The following is a 12,563-nucleotide window of genomic DNA, read 5'->3' as shown; positions in this document are numbered from 1 at the left end:
AACTAGCTTTTCCCCGCGGCTTCGCTCCCAGAAATTAATATTCTTTCTCCATAAAACCTTTTAGCTCCCAATTCACCCTTACAACGTTTTAATTTTGTGTAATGTCGCCATCTTTCAAATACAAACGTAGCAACAACATTTCATCCTTAAGGGTTGATTTTTAAAAATTGCCAAAACACGTATTTGCTTAATTTCAGCAATGAGCATCCTTCGAGTAAATCCGAGTACAAATAAAATGTAGCCCATGGAAACGTTGCAACCTCTTTTCATTTGATTAATAATATCAAACAGCATATATACCAAGTTTCAAGTAAATTCAACCATAAATAAAGTATGTCCCAAACAAAAATTGCAACACCTTTCCCTTTTTTAAATTGTCGAGATAGATCTTTCAGAAATTAAATGAGAGACCATTAAAACAAAGTTTCAAGTAAATCTGATCACAAATAATATGTTCCATTTAAACATTGCAACTCCTCTTCACCACTCATCCCCCCCAACAGAGATTGAATTTTTTAATCAATTTCAAGTAAATCGAACCAAAAACAAACATGCAATCTTAACAAATGAAAGGCTAGACTGATGTTTTGACTGATAAATTTTTTGTTTTGCTGTCAATTTCGTTTTGTCATTCCATGTCAGTTGCGTTTACATATACCACATTTTTCTCGTGGAAAGTGATAAAAAGTATCCTATGTCCTTCTCCCGATTGTAAGATACTCCCAATCAATTTTCAGCCAAATCAGTTCAGCCGTTATTGAGTTATAAGTGAAGTAACTAACACGACTTTCTTTTATATATATAGATTATTGTGCAATTATTAAAATCGTTTTTCAAACACTACTCAACAATTGGAAAAATTTATTAATAAAGAAAAACATCGCGAATTGCGATTTCGAACTAGTTTGCTCTCTTCAACACGCCAAAAGCATCCATAGAATATTGACGGTATGTCATTGTTGCACATGTGTGATATACATTGAGAGGGTGTTTGCCAAATTTTATAGAAATTGCTGGAGCTGTTTTAGAGAACCCGTTATTTATACTTTTCTTTATTCAGACTCCGGATTCAGATGGAAGCTAACATAAATTAGTAAATCGCGATCTGTTCCTAGTAAAATGAAAAGATACTGAATTCGACGGTTATTTTGGCATGGGTTCATGCAAAATTGAACAGTTTACCCCATCTGTTTAAATGGGTACTCGCCAGATACTGAATCAGGGCAACTTTAAACTTAATCGAAACGTATTCTCTTCATGAACATTGGCCAAATTTTCTGGATCTTGAAGGTGTTATAAACAGTTCCTTTTACATATCCCCACGAAAAGTTTCAGTTTGACCTCCACGATCGCCCGACTTAACTCCACCGAATTTTTGAAGTGAAACTTCTTTACGCACGGTAGAGTAAGTTCGTTTCATGTGAGTTGCTATGTAACGAAATCATGCAACGGATGTCGCTCCTCTACTCGGTCACGTAGTCGAGTTCGTAGTGGGGATCGCTTGAGCCGTGAGCGCGCTTCAATGCAACGCTCGTTACAGGCAACTCCGGCATGTATAGTGTAAAATTTAAATTCATAGTGTACAAATAATACCATTAAACCAATTCCTTAACCCCTATCCCGGTATGTTTGTGTGTTTGAAGANTTTGTGTGTTTGAAGACGTTTCATTTTAGTAGCGTGTTGTAAATATTATTTCAATTGGTTTTAATTTTTTTCTTTTTTAAACATTTAATGGGGTAATTACACATGCATGGAATTTAAAATGCTTAGGTTATGGGGTTCTTGGGTTTAAAAGTTTAGGCTGTAAAGTTACAAGGTTTAAAAGACATAGGTTTAATGTTTGGTTTCATGGAGATCCATCTCCATCTCTAACTACACCAGAAAATATAACGAAGCAGCGCATAACAGAAGTTTTAAGAATCACAGATCCAAGATCCACAAATCTTGATCATTGTTGTCGTTTTTCTACCACTCTTTTGCTTTCCTCCTTTACACTAACCCATAAATCTTGATTGATGTTATTCAAATGTTTTTGGTTTATACCAGCTCTTTTTTATGTAATTCTGATCTGTCAAAATGTCATAGCTGACTTATTAAATTATATTAAATTTTCTAAAATAGTTTTCCATTCTGAAAATGTATTAAAAAAAGTTATTACCGTTTGAAGTTTGTATTTATTTAATCATAATTTTTGGACATCCTGTAATCGTTAGTCAATTTTTCACAATTAATCAATTAACAGGCTTCAATTTAAATTTGGTTTTAAAAGTGGAAATATATGTTAAGAATTTAAAAGTTAAAGTTGTCATTACTATTACAATTGCACAGAATTCAAAACATTTCAAAATCATTAAGGTTTAGGTGAAGTAAACCTCGATGAAACTCACTGTTATTTTGATCATAGAATCCAATAGTGTAAAAATATTCATATAGGGTGTTCCATTTAAAAAATACAACTTTAATAGGTTTTGTGTTTTTTGGACACCCTGTATATTATATGAAAATAATTTAAAAATGGCCATTTGGGCCATATATCACCCATACTCTAAATGCTACTCGGGTAGTGGCATGCGGTAAAATTAAGGAAACACACCTTTCTGTAGGGGTAATTTAGAATCTCATGGTCCATGATCTTGATAAAGTCCTGTTCATTGATTTCTACATCTCACTATAAACATTGACCGTATGTGTCGTCATCGTATAAATGGATAACAAACGAGTCAATCTTCTTGATGTGTAAAATTTTAATGCAAGTTTTGCCTCTCGTGCATTTTGCGACCCATAACATTTTAAAATACCTCTATCTTTTCAAGAAACAAAAAGAGATGCTGTACCTGCTTATACATTAGTGGCGAATTGAGAATCGATATTCAATTAGGTAAATGCAATCAGCTTTTGAAATATACAACTTGGTATAGAAGAATCCGCACAATATCAGCAGTTTTTTCATATAAATAATTTAAAAATCACAGCAAAACCTTTTAAAAATTGAGGAACATAGCCGTAATCTTTCGTGTCGTACCCATGTAACGTGAATAACCCTGTAGGTATGTACAATAATGGTTCCTTTTATATAATAGGATATAACAATAGATCCAATAATCTCAATTTATCATAATCAAGGACGGCATATGATATTTATTGCGTAATATACAAATGTATATCATTGTGTATAGAACTTACTACTTTTGCACTTACAATTATCTCTAGTCTTAGACAGTGACGCGTTCAAAATAACAAATTACCTACAAATAGAATTTATTGCAAGGGTCATTTTCGCCGGGACCATTTTAGAACATCATTACAATGATAATGGTCACGAACCATTTTCTAAATTGAATTCGATTGCCATATCCGCTCCGTAATAAATGCTATGCATAAATTTGTGACTCTTGTGTGAGTACAAACGTGAACGCTGTTCGGTGACATTAACTGCATTCGTCCACGGTGTGCACTGCACATTTTATTCGTGTTACGGACAGAAATTAGTTTTTAAAGCAACAATAGTGCGTCTAATATATAACTTCATTTATCCGTACGATCTTTAGTTTACTTTAATCCGTTGATCCGAGGTATTGTTATCATACGATAAGTAATGATTAAAGTAAAGAAATTCCGTAAAATTGTGAGATCTACATTATCAAAATTTGCCTGTGATGAGTATTCACTGTACATTTTGCGGATCACATTTAATTAATTCAGTTTAAATTGTTAAAGGTAAGTTACCCGAGTAGCAAATAAGTACGGCTAACTGGATTATATACAAGGCAATATTATAAGGCTATCCGTTTTTTAAGGCGTTTTCTATTGGGCCTGATCCGGCATATATGAGAATTGCCATATTATCCATTTTATTTTCAGGTTCGGATATTCATTGCCTTTAGCAACCCGTTTTGCTTTTCCCTTCCGGGCCTAATATTTTAATTTTTATTTTAACCATATTCAGTGTTTTTATATTTTAAGTATCTATTTACATATTCTTAAAATAATTTTCTGTACTAAATCAACAAACATTGTTAAAAAAAGTAATGATAATTTTCTATCTATTTAAAAACAAAAATTACCATTTTTACTGGTTAAAATGTTTTCGTGAATGTAAAAAAAATATTCATGTAGTTTGTGTGATAATTCTTTGAAAAGGATTGTTGTTAAAATAAAAACTACAGTATATGTCAGTGACTAATTTGGGTCACTTGTAAAGCATAATATTAGATATCTAACATATTACGCGGTGTGGTTTATGTATAAATTCACGACTTGTGTCGCTCGAAGAGTCATCCCTCTTTTCTCTTTATATTTTCCCATGTATTATTTTACTTGTACAATATAATGGAGGAAGGTTATATTCATCGGAAAAAGTTAAAACTTGAAGCAACACTATTACGTGTACAAAGTTATCGTAAACGACAGAAAGCTAGTTCTTTCCATCAATCATCAATATATAATATATATTTTTCAGTGATGAACAAAACCTGTAAACGTAATCCGTAATCTACAATCTTATAAGGTTCTAATTTTATTTTATTTAATGAGCCTAAATGTAATTTTGTGTGTAGACCTGATTACGATTTTTGTTCTGGGCCAGAGATTATTACTTAATACGGGCCATATCTGCCAACGCGTTACATTTTACATATTGGCCATATCAGGTGTTTCTAGATATGACCGTACTTCAAAATCCGGAGTACAGTTTCGGCCATACTTCACCCATACTCTAAATTAGAGCCGGGCAAACTCGACTCTTTTGACTCCTGAGTGCTCCTCAGGTATAGCCAAGGAGTTCCTCATTGCTCCTGCGAGTGCGAGTGAGTATATTCTTTCTTTTTCCTATCCCTTCCATTTCGTACATGAGTCCCCTCTTCCATAGCCGAACCCAATAGTATTCCGAATGTAGTCCGGCATGCTACCCTTGAGTTGCGGGACGATTATTAGAAAATTTTCGTAGGTATTATTTAAGTTGCGAAAGAGGCTTCGCTCGTCTATGGGATAAAGAGACTTAATATGGGAGTGGAAAGGAGAAGAAAAAGAGAATACAATATCGGCCATTACTGCTTACTCTTTCGTACTCATTGAAGGGTATGGAGTGACCAAAACTAACCTCAAGTAACAGCTCCTACGAAGTCAAAGTTTGTCCGGCTTTGCTCTAAATGCTACTCGGGTAGTGACATGCGGTAAAATTAAGGAAAGACGTCTTTCTGTAGGGATAATTTAGAATCTCATGAGCCATGACCTTGAAAAAGTCCTGTTCATGATTTCTACATCTCACTATAAACATTGGCCGTCTGGTCGTCATCTTTTACATGGATCACAAACGAGTCAATCTTCTTGATGTGTAAACTAGTAATGCAATGCCTTTAGTGCATTTTGCGGCACATAACATTTTAAAATATCTCTATCTTTTGAAAAAAAAAAATGCTGTATATACTTATACACTAGTGGCTAATTGAGAATCGATATTCAATTAGGTAAATGTAATCAGCTTTTGAAATATACGACATGATATACAAGAATCCGCACAATATCAACAGTTTTTTCATATAAGTAATAAAATAATATGACTATAATGATGTTACGCTTTGTTCAAATGATTTTGAGAGTTCGACTAGTTTAGGACAGTTTTAAAGAGCAACAACCTTCGACACCAGAGACGTCAACCCTAATCCCATTGTCCTTGTCGCGAAGCGCGCGCAATTTCCGTTGCATACTAACATTTTCCTCTCGCGCTGATAATTTCAAAAACTGATGCTTTCTGGTTCGGGTCTAAAGGGCTCTAGTGTAGGAAGCAACTCGATTCTTGTTGATCGTAAGAAATTCGTTTTGCTCTTTTAGTGTTTGTTTCGATGCTACCTTTTCATATACCTCGATTACTAATTCGGACGTTGCGTAGGGGTCGTTCCAAGTGTAATGTTTATAAAAAAAGACCGCCTTCTTTACAGCAAGAAATAAGGGGTTAGAAATGATTTTTTTTCATTTGCCCCTAACGGGATAGAAAATCTCAACCTTTCATTCAATGTGATAAAATCATTAAAAAAGTCACTTCTGCAATAAACAATCAATATACAAGAAATGGCAACCTTTTTACGATTTTATGGGATTTCTACAATAACAAAATTAATTAAACCAAGGCTCAAAGTAAAGGTTTTTAATTTCTCTACAATATTTTTTGAAACTTATCTTTCTAAAAAGTATACGTTGCCTTCTGGATCTAAAAATCTAGTTCTTGTCAACTTTGGATCTTCCTGTTTGTTAACGTACACTTTTTCGAAGTTTAAAAATATACAGGAATGCTTAACTTTTCCCCGGCTGCAACAAGGAACCACTCCCGTCCGGTAACAAATTTATGTCAGGAAAATTTTCTACCGATTGAATTAAAAAGAAAAGATTGTTACGAAGACATAAATGTGTGAAATACAATTAACTGCCTAGAACCACTGAAGTTTAGTGTATTTATTTATTCTTCTTTTGTTATTTTTTTTTAGATTTTTTTTAATACGATAAATGGTAGGGAATGCAATTACACTATAAAAAGATACTGTATCATATGTGCAGGATATAAAATAAAGCCATTAAGTCAGGTAAAAAGTGAAAAGAAAGTGACATCCATCGGGAGTAGAACCCGGATTGCTAAAACAATTTTGTTACGATTGCTGTAAAGTGACAAAAGTTCTGGTTAATTCATTCTTGTAGGCATGAAATGTACATAATTTGATTTTGAATAAATTAGCCTAATTTCGGTCACGATTTCTAGATAATATTACTTTTGATCTTTTACGCAGATATCTTTAATTAACCTGTCCGATTCCTTACGATCTTCTCATAAATTATTTATTGATACTTATTCAGGTATCAGAACTGAAACGTAGAATTAATTTTGAATGTTTTTCTCCTAATTACCTAATCAACTTTCGTATAACTTAAAAATTAATTAGACTAGACGCCTAATGTTAACTTTAAATTATCTATGGGTAAACGTCACAAACAAGCAGATAAAGTAATTAAACTAATGAAGTTGAGAATAAATTTTAATTACCTAACTTTTAACTTGAATTTATCTAATAATACAATTTTGATAGTAATAACCTTAGAAATAAGAAAATGGAAAAAGAGACCTAAATGCATTACACAAATTACTCAATACAACGCTTATATTACAACTAATAGGGATGAGAATTGAATAATAATTAAATAAAATATGTATTAAATAAGGCATTTCGTACTTTATCACACCCATATTTATAGTAAACATCAAGAATTTTTTATGAAATACTCAATTCAAATAAATCTGATTATAAATTTTTATTTTTTTATTATTATTTTGCGCGTTTCAGTTATTGAAAGGAGTTTTGTAGGTAACATTTTAATTTTTAATTTTAATAATTGAAATAGATGCACATTACGTCTACAATTCTATTAATATTTTTAGAATTTCAAAAATTTGGAAACAAAATTTAATAAAGCAAAAAAATACAGTACCTTTTCATCTTCGTGAGTCATCACAAGACGAAGTGCATAGACTTCAGCTTATAGCAAATACGAAACGTTCTGATTGGTTAATTTTACTTTTTTATTTCGATAAATAATCATGCATTGTATAGAAATATAGTTACTGTTGAAGTTAAAAATTGTTTTGTCCAATGTTGCTACCGGTTAATCGCTACTTGGCAACCTTTTATTTATTTATTTATTTAATGTTAGTTTTGTCACTAAAGGTATATGCGTGAAAATAAAAAATGCTTAATTTTATTCCGTATGTCTACGAAGAGTTTTTATTTCAGTTTGTAACGACACCAAACAATTTGCAATCAGATTGCAAGTACATTTGGATTGTTTATCTCGAAATTCCGAAAAGTTTTGTTCTCACCAGATTATGGAAAAGTTTCCGAGAAAACCGTGATGCGGAAGTTTTACTGTCGAAATAATTAAAATCAACAAAAATTAATTAGAAAAATTGTTACGAATTCAACACGGATTCAAAACTTGGATAGTGAGCGCGACGGAAAAAGTTTTTCAGATGTAGTGAATGAGCAGATTATAAAAAGGCCATAGATAGAAAAGGCTAGAAATGAGGAAGTATTAGAAAGNTAACCTAACCTAACCTACCCTATTGATAAAGATTTTTGAATATTGTTTAAGAATGACTATAAATATTTACATGCCTAGAAATGTATAAAAATTGGCATATTTATTAACTTTGAATCCCCACAACTGTTTATGGGGGTGAGACCGCCACGAACTTTTTATGGTACAGTGGTGGGTGAGACCTCTTCTTTTTATCCCCCCCCCACTCCTTTCGGGGATGGGGACCATCATCTAGACCTTTACCGATATATGATTATTAGAGACTATGTATATTTACCTTCTACATATTGATTTAAGTATTAGTTAATAAAATAAAATAAAAACCATAATAAAACAAAACTTTATAAAAGAAAGTAGTAGTTCCTTTTAGTAATAAAATTATCGTGCATGTAGTCATCTTTAATAAACGATGTTTTTATCTGCTACTACCTAAGCACATACCGGCCGAATTTACAATTGCCAATTCAATCAAAACCAATTGTGTAGTTTTGTACTTTCCTGGCGATAAATTTTATAAATAAATATTACTGGTAGGTACAGCTATTTTCGAGCAATCAATGTTTATCGAAAAATATTTATGTAGATTATAGAAGATGACACAGATTGAGATTTTATCTTTAGTTTTCATTAAGTACTTTTATAAGTAACAATGACATAACCACTAGTGTGGAACACGGACCTCCAAGTCAGAGGGTCCCTAACCCTTGAAGACATCGAACATTTGAAAAGGAACCTGTTGCTTTGGGAAATAGTTTTACTCAAACGTTCGACATCATCTTCTCGAATATATATAAAAAATGTAGTCGAAAAATTAGAAAAGAAAAGTATTACAAACGCAAGCAGCAGGTAGCAAAAGAGTAGACTTTGGAACGAAAACACGCGTTTACAAATATTTTGAAATTAAGGATCTACTTATTGCAGTATGTGCCTAAAAAGTCTGCTTAATATACAGAGATGTGATTTATTTGAAATACTTGCATTTAAAATGTAAATACAAAATAAAAAATACCTATTTTTATCTTGCATTTAAATACTTTTTTGAGAAGACCATTTTGTATTTTATTTAAAATACTTCTGCAAACGGATTTTTTATTTGTAAAATGCAGAATATATTTTTGCCTTTAATAGTTTTGCTAGTGTCACCGATCAAAAATTTTATAAAATGATGAATGAAAGTTGCTCACATTGGCCATTGAAGGTATGAGAAGCTTAAAAAGGGGACAAAGAGACATTCCATGAATGCCTTCTAATTCTTTAACTGAAGAGAACCCAAAAAGTTCTAAACTCCTTGGAAATGGATAATTTAAAATATTGGATCGATTTTTTGGGGTTCATTGTTATGGTCCATGGAATTTTGTTCCAAATTGATATCAGCACCTATCGTACCTTTGCGAGAAACTACGAAATTCTATGAATTACGACAAAACAATATCGAATTGATATACGCCAGCTGTGTAAAACTGAGAACTACAAGATATTGTGGCGTGCTAACAAATGACTAGGTATAATCCAAAATTCTTAGAAAAAGGTTCGCAAAATATCACCTATTAGATGAACCCAAAGCTAAAGAAAATCCTCTTTTTTATTACAATGTGCAAAAGATCGGAAACAAAGTGCGGTTGTAAATATTTTGACATAAAATGATTGATCTTGATTTTATTACAATAAAATTATTTGCAACCCTATTTTGGCTCTAATCATTCCCGCTAAACAAACTGTTTTGGCACTATCAAAAAAAAAAATCTATTTTGTATTCTACATTTGAAATAACAAATGAAAAAAGTATTTGCAATGACTACAAANCTAGATAATATTACTTTTGATCTTTTACGCAGATATCTTTAATTAACCTGTCCGATTCCTTACGATCTTCTCATAAATTATTTATTGATACTTATTCAGGTATCAGAACTGAAACGTAGAATTAATTTTGAATGTTTTTCTCCTAATTACCTAATCAACTTTCGTATAACTTAAAAATTAATTAGACTAGACGCCTAATGTTAACTTTAAATTATCTATGGGTAAACGTCACAAACAAGCAGATAAAGTAATTAAACTAATGAAGTTGAGAATAAATTTTAATTACCTAACTTTTAACTTGAATTTATCTAATAATACAATTTTGATAGTAATAACCTTAGAAATAAGAAAATGGAAAAAGAGACCTAAATGCATTACACAAATTACTCAATACAACGCTTATATTACAACTAATAGGGATGAGAATTGAATAATAATTAAATAAAATATGTATTAAATAAGGCATTTCGTACTTTATCACACCCATATTTATAGTAAACATCAAGAATTTTTTATGAAATACTCAATTCAAATAAATCTGATTATAAATTTTTATTTTTTTATTATTACCATCCGTTTTTAAACTAGAGAAAGGAGTTTTGTAGGTAACATTTTAATTTTTAATTTTAATAATTGAAATAGATGCACATTACGTCTACAATTCTATTAATATTTTTAGAATTTCAAAAATTTGGAAACAAAATTTAATAAAGCAAAAAAATACAGTACCTTTTCATCTTCGTGAGTCATCACAAGACGAAGTGCATAGACTTCAGCTTATAGCAAATACGAAACGTTCTGATTGGTTAATTTTACTTTTTTATTTCGATAAATAATCATGCATTGTATAGAAATATAGTTACTGTTGAAGTTAAAAATTGTTTTGTCCAATGTTGCTACCGGTTAATCGCTACTTGGCAACCTTTTATTTATTTATTTATTTAATGTTAGTTTTGTCACTAAAGGTATATGCGTGAAAATAAAAAATGCTTAATTTTATTCCGTATGTCTACGAAGAGTTTTTATTTCAGTTTGTAACGACACCAAACAATTTGCAATCAGATTGCAAGTACATTTGGATTGTTTATCTCGAAATTCCGAAAAGTTTTGTTCTCACCAGATTATGGAAAAGTTTCCGAGAAAACCGTGATGCGGAAGTTTTACTGTCGAAATAATTAAAATCAACAAAAATTAATTAGAAAAATTGTTACGAATTCAACACGGATTCAAAACTTGGATAGTGAGCGCGACGGAAAAAGTTTTTCAGATGTAGTGAATGAGCAGATTATAAAAAGGCCATAGATAGAAAAGGCTAGAAATGAGGAAGTATTAGAAGGGGGGGGGGGGGCTATAGAAGTCACTCAGAAATGGTAGGACACTTTCTAAGACTTGAAGGACTTACGTACTACGAACATCGTAGAATACCTGCATAATATGACTCTTCTCAAGTAGTTAGTTTAAAACTAATTTTAATTACCACGGTGTACCACTCTCACCTCATGCCTTCTCTTCCTTTCCCTTTTTAATCGATAAACTTCATCATCTCCATCCGACAAACATCAACCCCGTCCCTCTCAGTATAATGCTACTACTACTTAACAGGCGTCTCCTATCCAATTATAGCTCTTAATGGAATACTGTTGATGTATATAAAACAAAAGTACTGTTATGCAAGGGAAGAAAAAGTAGAGAAAGAAAGTGAATATAAAAACAGGAAACGAAAAATTAGAAGTGGCTGATTTTCGGTATCTAGGAAGTCAGTTAACTCAGGATGGAAGAAGCTGTAGAGATATAAAACAGAAGGTAGCTTAGGATGGAATCGCTTTTAACAAAAAGAAGAACTTCTAAGCTCACAATCGGTTAATTTAGAAATTCGAAAAAGAAAATTAAAGATGTATGTTTGGAGTACGGCACTGTAAGGGTGCGGCAGAAAAGAGAAGGTTAGAAGCTTTCGAAATGTGTTATAGGCAAATTATGCGGATACCGTAGATAGAAAAGGTCAGAAATCAGACATGAAAGACTAGTTGGAGTAATATTGGAAGCAGAAACAGGAGCTGAGAGGAGTAGAGGAGATCTAGATTAGATTAATTAATAGTTAAGGATTTGGGATATTCTAGGTTTAGGGAAATGTTATGATGATATGATTGTAGATAGGTATTTATAGATATTCACTGACACATATTAGAAACGTTACGTTGTTTCAAAAATAAAAATTGAATCGAAATATCATATAATAAGTAGATACCTTTTAGGTACTTCGAAATCAGCAGAAATAGTTTCATTTGGGAAATTTGTTTTCAGATGGAAATAGCGGAGGAAATTATTCGTAACGTAACAGAACATATTGGAGTGACTGAAATTGAAACAGCTCTACGACGTTTCGGTTGGGCCGATTATATGGTATTTATACTCATGCTAACTGTTTGCATTGGAATTGGAATATATTTCGGTGTCTATAATGCAGCAACTTCGTCTCAGGAATATCTTGTTGGAGAACGTGCCATGAAGACTGTTCCGATTGCAATGTCACTAATTGCCAGGTATTCACACGTTTGGAGTATTTGAATTACCTTAAAGAGTATTTGATGTATAATGTATATCTAAAATGGCTCTTATCGTGCGCCTCATGCGATTTATCAGTGAGAAACTTTCAAGTCAAATCCCTAAGAACAACTGTTTT

General features: G+C 32.0%; 1 protein-coding gene across 3 annotated transcripts in view; it reads left to right on the top strand.

Moving 5' to 3' along the window:
• LOC108741129 (sodium-coupled monocarboxylate transporter 1-like) overlaps positions 1-12,563 on the top strand; it is a 48,916-nt gene that overhangs the window by 15,136 nt on the left and 21,217 nt on the right. The window contains exons 1-2 of one of the 3 annotated variants that reach the window (XM_018475789.1): positions 3,238-3,718; positions 12,185-12,423. The exons of 1 other annotated variant lie outside the window; for it this stretch is intronic. In XM_018475789.1, coding sequence (XP_018331291.1) covers positions 12,185-12,423 — 239 coding nt within the window. In that variant the 5' untranslated portion in view covers positions 3,238-3,718. Of the gene's footprint in view, positions 1-3,237; positions 3,719-12,184; positions 12,424-12,563 lie in introns of those variants that run through there. One more of the 3 variants, XM_018475790.1, reaches the window with a different exon arrangement.

This window comes from Agrilus planipennis, unplaced genomic scaffold, assembly GCF_000699045.2.
Source record: "Agrilus planipennis isolate EAB-ADULT unplaced genomic scaffold, Apla_2.0 scaffold31, whole genome shotgun sequence".
Taxonomy (NCBI): Eukaryota; Metazoa; Arthropoda; class Insecta; order Coleoptera; family Buprestidae; genus Agrilus; species Agrilus planipennis.
This window is presented reverse-complemented; position numbering and strand designations above follow the sequence as displayed.